A 16458-nucleotide genomic window follows, 5' to 3' on the forward strand; every position below is an offset into this window, starting at 1 on the left:
GTTACAGAATACGGGCACCAATCCAAGCAAACCAAAGTGTCTGAGCAAAAATACACTCAACTTGAAAAATTCCAAGATACATTGGAATACGTACACTCAAAATGACAAATTCCAAAGATATAGACAGAATATCGAATGCAGCAAGATAAAAAATAAAACTTACATACAAAGGAAAGTCCATTAGATTTATAGCAGATCAAATGACACTCTTCAAGCCAGAAGAGAATCGAGGAATATAGTACAAAAACTTAACAAAACAACACCTTACCAAGAACGCTTTATACAACTAAAATATTCAGATGTGATGGAATGAAGAAGCGTTTCAGGGACAGGCAACAGCTCAGGTAACTCATAGCCTTGAAGCTAATTTTACAAGAATAGTAAAGGGAGCTTCTTTAGAGGGCAGAAAAACTTTCTAGCACATTGCATTGAGTATGACACTCACTTTTGGTGTTTATGGTTGCCCTATATTAGATTAAGAATGGTATATTTATACACACGCATGAATCTCAGAACCGAGTGTCTTCTAGAACTCAACAAAAGCTCCAGGTATGTGGTGGCAGTGGCGGGAAATGCCAGCCCTCGGGAGACAGGGGAGGAGTCGGCCCTTCTCCTTCCCCTGATGGGACTCTGAGATGACACCCACAAACTGTCACCAGCTACTTGAGCTCCCACATGGCCACGATCCAGACACACGCGCACGCACACACACACGAATCTCAGAACCAAGAGGCATGCTTCAGAGATGCCTCCAGATTTTGCAATAGACCACTTTTGCTGTATCACTCCAGATGGGAGCAGGTGCCATCCCTCCACCTGCCTTCTAGGAATCCCAGCGGCTGCCATCTTCTAGAACTCAACAAAAGCTCCAGGTACATTGGGCAGTGGCAGAAAACACCAGGCCTCACGGGACAGGGGAGGAGCCGCCCTTCTCCCCTCCCCCCCCATGGGACTCTGAGACCTCCACGAACTACCACTGGCTACTTAAACTCCCACACGGCCATGATCCAGAAACAGACACACAAATCTCGGAACCAAGCAGCTCCCTGCAGAGATCTCTCCAGATCCTAATTCTTAAAATTTTAGAATTCCTAGGTTATATTTTATCCATAACAAGCAATACAAAGCAAATTGTCTAGCAACAGCTTCTCGGCAGGTTTGAGTGGTGGTGGGATGGTGTCAAAATATTGAATATAACCAAAGTAGAGAGAAAGTATTGTGTAAATTGTCTGCCATACAAGCAGGGGAAGGGGTGGAATGTGAGGCAGGGGTACTGGGGATTTGGGTGGTGGAAAATGTGCACTGACAAAGCAATGGGTGTTTGATGATTGTGTGATTGAAGCTCAAACATGAAAGCTTCGTAACTGTAAAAAAAAAAAAAAAGAATGGTATATTTAGTTCAAGCTTGCTAAGGGATCTTACACATTTTCAATAATGAATTGGTGTCTTATTTATATTGAAATATGTCTTATTTACATATGCTTTGTCAGTTTTTTACATCCATAGAAATTTTGCAATCTTTTATCTATAAATGCAGACACTTAAGCATTATGTATATGAAATATTTCCTAACATAGAAACAATGCTGCTTTTTTTTAGAATAAAACACTTCATTTTTTATAGGTCTTATTTTTTTAAATTTTCATTAAAGAATCACTGTGAGATAGTTAGAGATCTACAAACTATCATGATTATGTTTCAGTCTTACAATTATTGAGTACCCATCCCTCCACCAGTGCCCATTCTCCAACACCAATGTTCCCAGTTACCTTCCCGCCATCTCCACCCCATTCCCGTGTGCCCTGCCTCTATGGCAGGCACAGTCCCTTTGACTCTCTCTCTCTCCTTTCGAGTGTATGGTTTGCAATATAGGTAGTAAGTGACCATCATCTTGGGACTATAGTCTACTTTCAGCACCCATCTTCCATCCTGAGCGAGCCCTCCAACCATCATTTATTTAGTGCTCCCTACTCCATCTCAGCTGCCTTTTCCCCCAGCATGTGAGGCCAGCTTCCAAGCTGTGGGTCGATCCTCCTGGCCCTTATCTCTACTATCCTAGGGTGTTAGTCTCCCATATTGTTACTTTATATTCCACAAATGAGTGCAGTCATTCTATGTCTGTCCCTCTCTCTCTGACTTATTTTTCTTAGCATGATACTCTCCATGTCGATCCACTTATATCCAAATTTCATGATTTCATCTTTTCTAACAGCTGCATAGTATTCCATTGTGTAGATGTACCAGTTTCTTTAACCAGTCATCTGTTCTCGGGCACTCAGGTTTTTTTCCAGATTCTGGCTATTGTAAATAATTCTGCAATAAACATACAAGCGCAGATGTCATTTCTACTGTATTTTTTGCATATTTTCCCAGAAGTGGTATTGCTGGATCAAATGGGAGCTCAATTTCTAGTTTTTTTGAGAAACGTCCATATTGTTTTCAAAAAATGCTGAACCAGTCAGCATTCCCACCAGCAGTGAAGGAGAGTCCCCATCTCCCCACACCCATGCCAACACCAGTTGTTTTTGTTCTTTTGGATGTGTTTTATAGGCCTGTTTTTAATTTTTTATTTATTTTAATTTTATTTTACCCTTAAACTTTATATTAAAGCTGTGGTTTACAAAATTGTTTCATTATTTGTTACAGATATTCAATATACCAATAACACTACCATTGTACCTTCCCACCACCATTATGTTCAATTTTCCCAACCACCCCTTAAGGTTCCCCCATAGCAGGCCTCAATAATTCATTTTATACCCTTCTTATACTTTACTAAAAGAATTATAAAAAAAATTTTCCTCAAAATAAAGTTAGTGAAGATTTTTGTATCTCATCATGGAGCTATTAAGCCCTCATATAAGAGATTACTAAAATGTTACAGATTAAGTCTTCTGTACTGATACTTAATTGAGATAGGATATCTTCTTTATTACATCTCATCCAACCTGGTGTACTACTCCTGGTTTTTCAGTGTTATAGAGTTTAAGATGTCTTACAGCCATGAATGCAGCTACGCACTCCAGGAAGTCCAAAATTTTTAACGGGGTGATACAGCTGGAGTAAAGCTTTTAAATGGGTAGTGAATTTGGGGGCTTGTGCATGACTTCCAGGGCTTCCAGAAACACAGGGAGGTGGAGGAAGGTAGACCATCCCAAACTCTGTAAAAGTCTGGAAATTTCAGTCATAAAACCCGCATACTTGAGTTTTTCAACAGAATAATATCTGAATGAGGCTCACCCTAAGCAATAGAGTTTAGCCAGAAACATGGCAGCAATTGTGGGATATGTATATTTTTCAGCTGCTAAAGCTCACCCACCACCCTCTAGGGCATATTGGATGACTCAGCCCTGCACATGATCTGGAAGAATCTCTGAAGCTCATTGATCTCTTCCAAGATTTATTTATGAGGCTCTGGACGATGGCCCATGAATTAGCTTACATGGAGCCACAGGTGCTTCGTGGGCATGACTCTTTTAGGCCTATGTAAATTTACTTAATTTTCTTCACTTTTACTAAAATTAACATTTTTAGCTTTTACTTATGTTCTGTAAACTCCAAAACATATAAGTATAGAATTTTTAAATACTTATATTTATGACAGAGAAGACATGATTATTAGCACAATGAGATCCAAGTAAAAAATAAAATTTAATACAATATATTTCCGCTACAATACTTGAAAAGTCACTGAGAATAGACATTATTTGCATAAGTTAAAATCATATGACAATATATCACCGCAAATTGACTGGTTTATTTTCAGAAAATTCCATTTTATATTCTTATGTGTTTTGTTGGAGCAAGCAATATGAAGTAAATTTGTTATATGGTAAGGTGGAAAAATGGTAAGGTGAAAAGGAAAATGGGTGGTAATAAAATTCTGGAGGGAAGTCATTCTTGTGGTGGGATTGATGCTGATAACTACCCAAATGCTCAATTTTGATTAATGGGTCAGGAAGCTGTAGCATAAATACATAGTGGAATACTATGAAGCTATACTAATACAAGAAAGAACAAATCACGCAATTTACAGCAGCATGAGGATACCATAGTGAATGAAGTCAGTCAGAAAGAGAGGAATATAAACAGAATGATATTGCTCATATGTGGGACTTAAAAATAGATATCAAGGTAAATGAAGCACATAGAATAACTGATCCCTACAATTTAGTTCATGAAAGATAACGGCATTAGGGTCCTTAGAGGAGTAAGGTAGGTATGTCAATAATGGATGTGGTGTTGGAATAATGTATTTGAGAAACCAGCATTTATTTACTTATTTATTTATTATTTATTTATTTACTCCAGAATTACGATGAAAATTAAAACCATTAATGAATAAAAAAACAACAAAATTGACTAAAATATACTCATTGTATGTAAACTGTCCTATAAACTCCAAAACATATAAGTATGATCCACTTCATGGTCCACTTATCTGCCATTAGACATCTAGGATGATTTCAAATCTTAGCTATTGTATCTTGATGCTGCAATTAATAATGGTGTGCATACCACACATGTTCTTTTTGAGTGAATGTTTTTGTGTCCTGGGAATAGATACCCAAGATGGAAATGCTGAGTCAAATGGGAACTTAATTCTAAGTTTACTGAGCATCTTCCACACTGTTTTCCATAAGGGTGGAACCAAATAATATTGCCACAAGCAGTGGATGAGGATTCCTTTTCCACCATAACCTCACCAACAGAGATTGTTTCCAGTATTTTTGGTATGTGCCACTCTCACTGATATAAAATGATATCTCATTGTTGTCTAATTTGTATTTACCTAATGATAAGGGTTGAGCATTTTTTCATGTGCCTGGTATATACACACAATGAAATACTATACAGCTGTAAGTAATGATGAAACCACACAATTTGTGGCACATGGATGGAACTGGAAGCTATGTTAAATGAAGTAAATCAGAAAGAGAAGGATAAACACTGATGATATTACAAAAATAGTACTTAATACAACTAAAAGAGGGAATGCAATGTCTTAAATGGGGGATGCTTTCATCAACCTTGGTTCCAGAGTATAGGAGGGAGAAGGGAAAAAAGAGTGAAGGCAGGAGGAAGAGAGACAGATGAGAAGCAATGGAAGCCAGGTGAAAGGATTCAGGTACAAGGTGGTAATAACGAATGATAGAGCCAAATAGCCAAGTCATAGAGTCAGCAATACTGAAATCAAGATACCTCAACTTTAGCAACCAGACTTAGAAAGATTGCCTGTCAAGAGGGCAGGTTGGAGGAGGTAGGAGTGGGTGGTTAAGGGAGGAAACCCAGCAACCTTGGTGGAGGGATGCTGACAGTGGCTGTGGCATCAGTGCTGTAATACTGTATGAGGGTCGGAAAGGAGGGGAATACCGGGGATATTGGTGGTGGGGAATGTGCACTGGTGGAGGGATGGATGTTTGATCATTGTGTAATTGTAACCCAAACATGAAAACTTGTAACTATCTCACGGTGATTCAATAAAAAAAAACTCAGCTACAAGTAACTTTATAAAATATAGTGCTTCAATGAAAATTGTAAAAGAAAAAAATGAACCAAAATAAAGACACCCTAATGTGAGAAAATGTTGCACATGACACATAAAAGACTAATAAAGATTTATTTAGCACTCACAAATCTCAACAAAAACAAAATGAAAACAATAGTCCCATTGAAAACTGGGTAAAGGAGATAGACTGATACTTCTCCAAAGAAGATATAAAGATGGACAAAAAAAGGTATACCACAAAAAATGTTCATTATCATTTGTTATCAGGAACATGGAAATAAAAACAAGAATGAAATATTTTCTCACACAAGTGAGAATATTTATGTTATATAATCATATAACACAATTCTGTTTTATAATAATATAACACAATGCTGGTGTGGATGTGATGAAAAGGAATTCTACTGCTAATGGCAAGCTATATGCAAGCTATACGTTTAAGCTATATGCAAAATACAATGAAATACTATGTGACTGTAAGAAACTAATCATGCAGTTTGTTTCAATGTGGATGAAACTGAACGTTGTCACACTAAGTTAAAAAAAGTCAGAGCGATAAGAACAGATACTGGATGATCTAACTCATGTCAAATACAGAGAAAAACAAGGGAATATACAGTATAAAACAATGGCAAACCCTTGTTTTTGAATTACAAAACTTGTGATAAAATGTTAGTGGTGGAGAATCATGGGCACTTTCATGATGGTAGTGTGAGGTAAGTCTGTACATTTTACACCATAAAATTAAATACTATTATAAATGTATTACCTAATCTATATCAAAAAATTTAATCCTGCTCACTAAGTTGCAAAGTGGGGAGTGAGTGGGAGGGTGGAGGAGACAAAAGTGACAGAAACAGTGGTGGTATTCTGGTTGCAGGTGTGCCATAACGTTGTTAAGGCTACTCCTAAAAGATTAATAAAGATCAACTCACTAAATAAAACTTTAAAATATAGTAACTAAACAGAAACTTGTGAAGATTTTAAAAAGCAATACATGTAAAGCAGATAGCACGTGATATAGTTTACAAACAGACTTTTATATATGCCACTCCGGAAATACCTTTTAGGTTTTTTATACTGATTTTCAGATTTTCCCGGAGCGAACAGATGCCATTGGGCTACACTAGCACGCGACAGGGACAAATGGAGACGTTACTGGCGCCCGCTCGAGCAAATCGATGACTAACGGGAAGTTAAGTGATTAAGTGATACTGATTTTGCGTTCTGTTATTTTACTGACTATTCTGAGTCATTAAGAATATGTTCTTAATAAAAAGAAAAGAATATGTTCTTTTACTTACTCAACTATGTTATATTTTCCAGGACCAGGCCCGGGTTTTATAGGAAACACAATTCTTCCAAAAGAGCTACCGAAATTTATTCCTTTGTATTTCAAAGTTGCATTGGAAAATTTCTAAAATAGAGAGAGATTGGTAGGTTAAGTAATAAAACAATGTCTAACTTCTTTTACATCTAAATCAAAAGTAAGAAAGGCCTTTATACTGGTAAATGTTCAAGTCTTCTTTGATATATCTTAACCATGTTATCACTTCTGCATTTCAGCCAACTTCTGAATAAGCTAGATTTCTCAATTTTTGAGCAATAGAATTTTCTTTTTTTGATACATCCATAACCAAAGTGAACAGTTTTACTCTTAGATGTATACCTAGCAACCCAAAAGTTAAATGACATAAAAATTAGTTCTTTTATAGTGTTAAAGGGGGAGAGAGGGGAGAAAGTTATAAGTTTAGGAAGTGAAAATGCTACTAAAATCAACCTTCATTAAATAAAAATAAAATCATTTAAAAGTCAAACATTACCAACAGTTATTATATAAAATTCTACTTACCTCCTATAGTTTAAACCTATAGCATAATAGTATAAAGTTTTCAAAAATCATAATAAGAATTACCCCTAGTTCATTTTGTTGCTAATATCTGAGTTTGAAAAATAGTTCTTTACTGAGCAGGTTTTCAACCCCTGATCCACGTGGGACGGGCACAGAGGCCCAGCTCTGGGCAACAAAGCTGAACGGCTCCAATTCCAACAGGTACAGCCCGCCCCCAAGGGCCTGGGTTCCTCTCTGGGCACGCGCAGCTAGAAACAGCCCCTAGACAGCCGGTTTTCAACCCCTGATCCGCGTGGGACGGGCACAGAGGCCCAGCTCTGGGCAACAAAGGTGAACGGCTCCAATTTCAACAGGTACAGCCCGCCCCCAAGGGCCTGGGTTCCTCTCTGGGCACGCGCAGCTAGAAACAGCCCCTAGACAGCCGGTTTTCAACCCCTGATCCGCGTGGGACGGGCACAGAGGCCCAGCTCTGGGCAACAAAGCTGAACGGCTCCAATTCCAACAGGTACAGCCCGCCCCCAAGGGCCTGGGTTCCTCTCTGGGCACGCGCAGCTAGAAACAGCCCCTAGACAGCCGGTTTTCAACCCCTGATCCGCGTGGGACGGGCACAGAGGCCCAGCTCTGGGCAACAAAGCTGAACGGCTCCAATTTCAACAGGTACAGCCCGCCCCCAAGGGCCTGGGTTCCTCTCTGGGCACGCGCAGCTAGAAACAGCCCCTAGACAGCCGGTTTTCAACCCCTGATCCGCGTGGGACGGGCACAGAGGCCCAGCTCTGGGCAACAAAGCTGAACGGCTCCAATTCCAACAGGTACAGCCTGCCCCCAAGGGCCTGGGTTCCTCTCTGGGCACGCGCAGCTAGAAACAGCCCCTAGACAGCCGGTTTTCAACCCCTGATCCGCGTGGGACGGGCACAGAGGCCCAGCTCTGGGCAACAAAGCTGAACGGCTCCAATTCCAACAGGTACAGCCCGCCCCCAAGGGCCTGGGTTCCTCTCTGGGCACGCGCAGCTAGAAACAGCCCCTAGACAGCCGGTTTTCAACCCCTGATCCGCGTGGGACGGGCACAGAGGCCCAGCTCTGGGCAACAAAGCTGAACGGCTCCAATTCCAACAGGTACAGCCCGCCCCCAAGGGCCTGGGTTCCTCTCTGGGCACGCGCAGCTAGAAACAGCCCCTAGACAGCCGGTTTTCAACCCCTGATCCGCGTGGGACGGGCACAGAGGCCCAGCTCTGGGCAACAAAGCTGAACGGCTCCAATTCCAACAGGTACAGCCCGCCCCCAAGGGCCTGGGTTCCTCTCTGGGCACGCGCAGCTAGAAACAGCCCCTAGACAGCCGGTTTTCAACCCCTGATCCGCGTGGGACGGGCACAGAGGCCCAGCTCTGGGCAACAAAGCTGAACGGCTCCAATTTCAACAGGTACAGCCCACCCCCAAGGGCCTGGGTTCCTCTCTGGGCACGCGCAGCTAGAAACAGCCCCTAGACAGCCGGTTTTCAACCCCTGATCCGCGTGGGACGGGCACAGAGGCCCAGCTCTGGGCAACAAAGCTGAACGGCTCCAATTTCAACAGGTACAGCTCGCCCCCAAGGGCCTGGGTTCCTCTCTGGGCACGCGCAGCTAGAAACAGCCCCTAGACAGCCGGTTTTCAACCCCAGATCCGCGTGGGACGGGCACAGAGGCCCAGCTCTGGGCAACAAAGCTGAACGGCTCCAATTCCAACAGGTACAGCCTGCCCCCAAGGGCCTGGGTTCCTCTCTGGGCACGCGCAGCTAGAAACAGCCCCTAGACAGCCGGTTTTCAACCCCTGATCCGCGTGGGACGGGCACAGAGGCCCAGCTCTGGGCAACAAAGCTGAACGGCTCCAATTCCAACAGGTACAGCCCGCCCCCAAGGGCCTGGGTTCCTCTCTGGGCACGCGCAGCTAGAAACAGCCCCTAGACAGCCGGTTTTCAACCCCTGATCCGCGTGGGACGGGCACAGAGGCCCAGCTCTGGGCAACAAAGCTGAACGGCTCCAATTTCAACAGGTACAGCCCGCCCCCAAGGGCCTGGGTTCCTCTCTGGGCACGCGCAGAAAGAGCCCCTAGACAGCCGGTTTTCAACCCCTGATCCGCGTGGGACGTGCACAGAGGCCCAGCTCTGGGCAACAAAGCTGAACGGCTCCAATTTCAACAGGTACAGCTCGCCCCCAAGGGCCTGGGTTCCTCTCTGGGCACGCGCAGCTAGAAACAGCCCCTAGACAGCCGGTTTTCAACCCCTGATCCGCGTGGGACGGGCACAGAGGCCCAGCTCTGGGCAACAAAGCTGAACAGCTCCAATTCCAACAGGTACAGCCCGCCCCCAAGGGCCTGGGTTCCTCTCTGGGCACGCGCAGCTAGAAACAGCCCCTAGACAGCCGGTTTTCAACCCCTGATCCGCGTGGGACGGGCACAGAGGCCCAGCTCTGGGCAACAAAGCTGAACGGCTCCAATTCCAACAGGTACAGCCCGCCCCCAAGGGCCTGGGTTCCTCTCTGGGCACGCGCAGCTAGAAACAGCCCCTAGACAGCCGGTTTTCAACCCCTGATCCGCGTGGGACGGGCACAGAGGCCCAGCTCTGGGCAACAAAGCTGAACGGCTCCAATTCCAACAGGTACAGCCCGCCCCCAAGGGCCTGGGTTCCTCTCTGGGCACGCGCAGCTAGAAACAGCCCCTAGACAGCCGGTTTTCAACCCCTGATCCGCGTGGGACGGGCACAGAGGCCCAGCTCTGGGCAACAAAGCTGAACGGCTCCAATTCCAACAGGTACAGCCCGCCCCCAAGGGCCTGGGTTCCTCTCTGGGCACGCGCAGCTAGAAAGAGCCCCTAGACAGCCGGTTTTCAACCCCTGATCCGCGTGGGACGTGCACAGAGGCCCAGCTCTGGGCAACAAAGCTGAACGGCTCCAATTTCAACAGGTACAGCTCGCCCCCAAGGGCCTGGGTTCCTCTCTGGGCACGCGCAGCTAGAAACAGCCCCTAGACAGCCGGTTTTCAACCCCTGATCCGCGTGGGACGGGCACAGAGGCCCAGCTCTGGGCAACAAAGCTGAACAGCTCCAATTCCAACAGGTACAGCCCGCCCCCAAGGGCCTGGGTTCCTCTCTGGGCACGCGCAGCTAGAAACAGCCCCTAGACAGCCGGTTTTCAACCCCTGATCCGCGTGGGACGGGCACAGAGGCCCAGCTCTGGGCAACAAAGCTGAACGGCTCCAATTCCAACAGGTACAGCCCGCCCCCAAGGGCCTGGGTTCCTCTCTGGGCACGCGCAGCTAGAAACAGCCCCTAGACAGCCGGTTTTCAACCCCTGATCCGCGTGGGACGGGCACAGAGGCCCAGCTCTGGGCAACAAAGCTGAACGGCTCCAATTCCAACAGGTACAGCCCGCCCCCAAGGGCCTGGGTTCCTCTCTGGGCACGCGCAGCTAGAAACAGCCCCTAGACAGCCGGTTTTCAACCCCTGATCCGCGTGGGACGGGCACAGAGGCCCAGCTCTGGGCAACAAAGCTGAACGGCTCCAATTCCAACAGGTACAGCCCGCCCCCAAGGGCCTGGGTTCCTCTCTGGGCATGCGCAGCTAGAAACAGCCCCTAGACAGCCGGTTTTCAACCCCTGATCCGCGTGGGACGGGCACAGAGGCCCAGCTCTGGGCAACAAAGCTGAACGGCTCCAATTCCAACAGGTACAGCCCGCCCCCAAGGGCCTGGGTTCCTCTCTGGGCACGCGCAGCTAGAAACAGCCCCTAGACAGCCGGTTTTCAACCCCTGATCCGCGTGGGACGGGCACAGAGGCCCAGCTCTGGGCAACAAAGCTGAACGGCTCCAATTCCAACAGGTACAGCCCGCCCCCAAGGGCCTGGGTTCCTCTCTGGGCACGCGCAGCTAGAAACAGCCCCTAGACAGCCGGTTTTCAACCCCTGATCCGCGTGGGACGGGCACAGAGGCCCAGCTCTGGGCAACAAAGCTGAACGGCTCCAATTCCAACAGGTACAGCCCGCCCCCAAGGGCCTGGGTTCCTCTCTGGGCACGCGCAGCTAGAAACAGCCCCTAGACAGCCGGTTTTCAACCCCTGATCCGCGTGGGACGGGCACAGAGGCCCAGCTCTGGGCAACAAAGCTGAACGGCTCCAATTCCAACAGGTACAGCCCGCCCCCAAGGGCCTGGGTTCCTCTCTGGGCACGCGCAGCTAGAAACAGCCCCTAGACAGCCGGTGTTCAACCCCTGATCCGCGTGGGACGGGCACAGAGGCCCAGCTCTGGGCAACAAAGCTGAACGGCTCCAATTCCAACAGGTACAGCCCGCCCCCAAGGGCCTGGGTTCCTCTCTGGGCACGCGCAGCTAGAAACAGCCCCTAGACAGCCGGTTTTCAACCCCTGATCCGCGTGGGACGGGCACAGAGGCCCAGCTCTGGGCAACAAAGCTGAACGGCTCCAATTTCAACAGGTACAGCCCGCCCCCAAGGGCCTGGGTTCCTCTCTGGGCACGCGCAGAAAGAGCCCCTAGACAGCCGGTTTTCAACCCCTGATCCGCGTGGGACGTGCACAGAGGCCCAGCTCTGGGCAACAAAGCTGAACGGCTCCAATTTCAACAGGTACAGCTCGCCCCCAAGGGCCTGGGTTCCTCTCTGGGCACGCGCAGCTAGAAACAGCCCCTAGACAGCCGGTTTTCAACCCCTGATCCGCGTGGGACGGGCACAGAGGCCCAGCTCTGGGCAACAAAGCTGAACAGCTCCAATTCCAACAGGTACAGCCCGCCCCCAAGGGCCTGGGTTCCTCTCTGGGCACGCGCAGCTAGAAACAGCCCCTAGACAGCCGGTTTTCAACCCCTGATCCGCGTGGGACGGGCACAGAGGCCCAGCTCTGGGCAACAAAGCTGAACGGCTCCAATTCCAACAGGTACAGCCCGCCCCCAAGGGCCTGGGTTCCTCTCTGGGCACGCGCAGCTAGAAACAGCCCCTAGACAGCCGGTTTTCAACCCCTGATCCGCGTGGGACGGGCACAGAGGCCCAGCTCTGGGCAACAAAGCTGAACGGCTCCAATTCCAACAGGTACAGCCCGCCCCCAAGGGCCTGGGTTCCTCTCTGGGCACGCGCAGCTAGAAACAGCCCCTAGACAGCCGGTTTTCAACCCCTGATCCGCGTGGGACGGGCACAGAGGCCCAGCTCTGGGCAACAAAGCTGAACGGCTCCAATTCCAACAGGTACAGCCCGCCCCCAAGGGCCTGGGTTCCTCTCTGGGCACGCGCAGCTAGAAAGAGCCCCTAGACAGCCGGTTTTCAACCCCTGATCCGCGTGGGACGTGCACAGAGGCCCAGCTCTGGGCAACAAAGCTGAACGGCTCCAATTTCAACAGGTACAGCTCGCCCCCAAGGGCCTGGGTTCCTCTCTGGGCACGCGCAGCTAGAAACAGCCCCTAGACAGCCGGTTTTCAACCCCTGATCCGCGTGGGACGGGCACAGAGGCCCAGCTCTGGGCAACAAAGCTGAACAGCTCCAATTCCAACAGGTACAGCCCGCCCCCAAGGGCCTGGGTTCCTCTCTGGGCACGCGCAGCTAGAAACAGCCCCTAGACAGCCGGTTTTCAACCCCTGATCCGCGTGGGACGGGCACAGAGGCCCAGCTCTGGGCAACAAAGCTGAACGGCTCCAATTCCAACAGGTACAGCCCGCCCCCAAGGGCCTGGGTTCCTCTCTGGGCACGCGCAGCTAGAAACAGCCCCTAGACAGCCGGTTTTCAACCCCTGATCCGCGTGGGACGGGCACAGAGGCCCAGCTCTGGGCAACAAAGCTGAACGGCTCCAATTCCAACAGGTACAGCCCGCCCCCAAGGGCCTGGGTTCCTCTCTGGGCACGCGCAGCTAGAAACAGCCCCTAGACAGCCGGTTTTCAACCCCTGATCCGCGTGGGACGGGCACAGAGGCCCAGCTCTGGGCAACAAAGCTGAACGGCTCCAATTCCAACAGGTACAGCCCGCCCCCAAGGGCCTGGGTTCCTCTCTGGGCATGCGCAGCTAGAAACAGCCCCTAGACAGCCGGTTTTCAACCCCTGATCCGCGTGGGACGGGCACAGAGGCCCAGCTCTGGGCAACAAAGCTGAACGGCTCCAATTCCAACAGGTACAGCCCGCCCCCAAGGGCCTGGGTTCCTCTCTGGGCACGCGCAGCTAGAAACAGCCCCTAGACAGCCGGTTTTCAACCCCTGATCCGCGTGGGACGGGCACAGAGGCCCAGCTCTGGGCAACAAAGCTGAACGGCTCCAATTCCAACAGGTACAGCCCGCCCCCAAGGGCCTGGGTTCCTCTCTGGGCACGCGCAGCTAGAAACAGCCCCTAGACAGCCGGTTTTCAACCCCTGATCCGCGTGGGACGGGCACAGAGGCCCAGCTCTGGGCAACAAAGCTGAACGGCTCCAATTCCAACAGGTACAGCCCGCCCCCAAGGGCCTGGGTTCCTCTCTGGGCACGCGCAGCTAGAAACAGCCCCTAGACAGCCGGTTTTCAACCCCTGATCCGCGTGGGACGGGCACAGAGGCCCAGCTCTGGGCAACAAAGCTGAACGGCTCCAATTCCAACAGGTACAGCCCGCCCCCAAGGGCCTGGGTTCCTCTCTGGGCACGCGCAGCTAGAAACAGCCCCTAGACAGCCGGTGTTCAACCCCTGATCCGCGTGGGACGGGCACAGAGGCCCAGCTCTGGGCAACAAAGCTGAACGGCTCCAATTCCAAACAGGAGACATTCCCAACTCCTCGCCCAGTGCCAGGGACTCTTTCCGGAGCCGCGGCCGCTAACGCGGCCGCGAACTATTTTCCCACTACATATGCCATTGGAACCATAAGCTAACTTCTTAGATGGAAACTTCTCTATTTTAGCTCAGCCACTAGAAACACAGTTGCCAATAACTCATAAGCCTATCTTAACTCACACTGCATATCAAGCAGAATAGTAACACTAAACGTGAAGGACTAAACCACACCTCTCACAATGGTAAAGCAATGCAAAAGCCCACCAAACTTTCATATTGAAGAGTCTAGCCCAGATGACACCAACAGTACTGCAGTGTTAGACAACCTCTCTGACAAGGAATTCAGAAGGGAGCTACTTAGGATGCTTAGGGAATTAAAAGAAACAATGGAAACCAATGCCAATAGAAGACAAGAGGATCTGAAGGCAGAAATGAGGAAAATGCAATCAGAAATGTAGACCTGAAAAATCTCATAGGCGAATTGAAAAGCTCAGTGGAAGGACTCAGCAGCAGAGTAAGAGCGGCTGAGAACAGAATCAGTGAGCTCGAAGATGAAGTTCAGAGACTCTCCAGAAAAGAGCAGAAAATGGAAAAGAGACTCACAATTCGGGAACAGATGGCAAGAGAAGATCGGGATGAAGCCAAGAGGGGTAACATAAGAATTATTGGAGTCCCAGAGGGACAGGAAGAAAACCTCGATGAAGAAGAAACTGTCAAAGAAATCATTGCTACAACATTTCCAGAGCTGAAGAAAACTTGTGACCACATTCAGGAGGCCCGAAGGGTACCAGCTAGAAGAAATCCGAATAAAAATACCCCAAGACACATTCTGATCAAAATGACCAAAACCTTAGACAGAGACAAAATTCTGAAAGCAGCAAGATCGAAGAAAGAAATCTCTTACAAAGGAGCATCCTTAAAATTCACAGCTGATTTTTCTGATGAAACCCTCATGGCCCGAAAACAGTGGTGGGACATAGTAAAAAAACTCAATGAAATAAATGCCTCCCCCAAAATACTTTTCCCAGCAAGACTCTCATTCATAATAGAAGGAAAAACACACAGTTTCACAGACAAACAACAGCTCAGGAACTTCATAGACTCAAAACCATGGTTACAAGAACAACTAAATGGGCTACTTTAAGGCAAGAAAGGCCCCTCAAATACACCAAATTTTAACAGAACAATGGGACAAAATCCCATAACAATAATCTCTCTCAATGTCAATGGGCTAAACGCACCAATTAAAAGACATAGAGTGGCAGGATGGATTAGAAAATTGAACCCAACATTCTGCTGCCTGCAAGAAACGCATCTCAATAGTCAAAGCAAACACAGACTCAGAGTCAAAGGCTGGAAAACAATCCTACAGGCAAACAGCTCCCATAAAAAAGCTGGGGTAGCCATCCTTATATCAGACCACATCGATTTCAGAGTGAGGAAGGTCATAAGAGACAGTGAAGGCCATTTCTTATTGATCAGAGGATCTGTACAACAGGAAGAACTTACAATAATAAATGTATATGCACCTAATGAGAGACCAGCAAAGTACTTAAAACAACTACTCATAGATTTGGAAAAAGACATCAACAGCAACACAATACTAGTGGGAGACTTCAACACTGCTTTGTCACCTCTTGATAGATCAACCAGACTCAAGCTTAGCAAGGACATACTTCATTTGAGGGAAACAATGGAAGAAAGGGACTTAGTAGATATATACAGGACACTTCATCCACAAAAAGCTGAATACACATTCTTCTCAAGCGTACATGGAACATTCTCCAAGATAGACCACATGCTGAGCCACAAAACATGCCTCCATAAAATTAAGAAGGTAGAGATTGTATCAACAATCTTCTCAGACCATAATGCGCTGAAATTAGAAGTAAATCACACACAAAAACAGAAAACTAAATCAAACACCTGGAAATTAAACAGTGCACTATTGAACAACGAGTGGATTAGACAGGAAATCAAAGAGGAAATCAAAAGATTCCTAGAAACGAATGAAAATGAGAACACGAGTTACCAAAACTTATGGGACACAGCAAAGGCTGTGTTAAGAGGAAAGTTTATAGCTCTACAAGCATTCCTCAGGAAGGAGGAGAGAGCACACATAAGTAACCTAACCTCACAGCTTAAGAACTTGGAGAAGGACCAAAAAAAGGAGCACAACCCGAACAGGAGAAAGGAAATAATAAAACTCAGAGCAGAGATTAACGAGATGGAAACCCAAAAAACAATCCGAAAGATCAATGAAACCAAGAGCTGGTTCTTCGAGAAAATTAACAAGATCGATAAGCCTCTAGCAAAACTCACAAAGAAAGGGAGAGAGAAAACCCTAATAAACC

At 47.7% G+C, this 16458-nt stretch overlaps 1 protein-coding gene across 1 annotated transcript in view; it reads right to left on the reverse strand.

Annotated features, from left to right (window-relative positions):
- STPG2 (sperm tail PG-rich repeat containing 2) overlaps positions 1-16458 on the reverse strand; it is a 254233-nt gene that overhangs the window by 164836 nt on the left and 72939 nt on the right. The window contains exon 5 of the mRNA XM_056132707.1: positions 6814-6926. Within this exon, the coding sequence (XP_055988682.1) occupies positions 6814-6926 (113 nt within the window). The remainder of the gene's footprint in view (positions 1-6813; positions 6927-16458) is intronic.

The sequence above is a fragment of the Sorex fumeus genome, unplaced genomic scaffold (assembly GCF_029834395.1).
Source record: "Sorex fumeus unplaced genomic scaffold, SorFum_2.1 ptg000095l, whole genome shotgun sequence".
NCBI lineage: Eukaryota > Metazoa > Chordata > Mammalia > Eulipotyphla > Soricidae > Sorex > Sorex fumeus.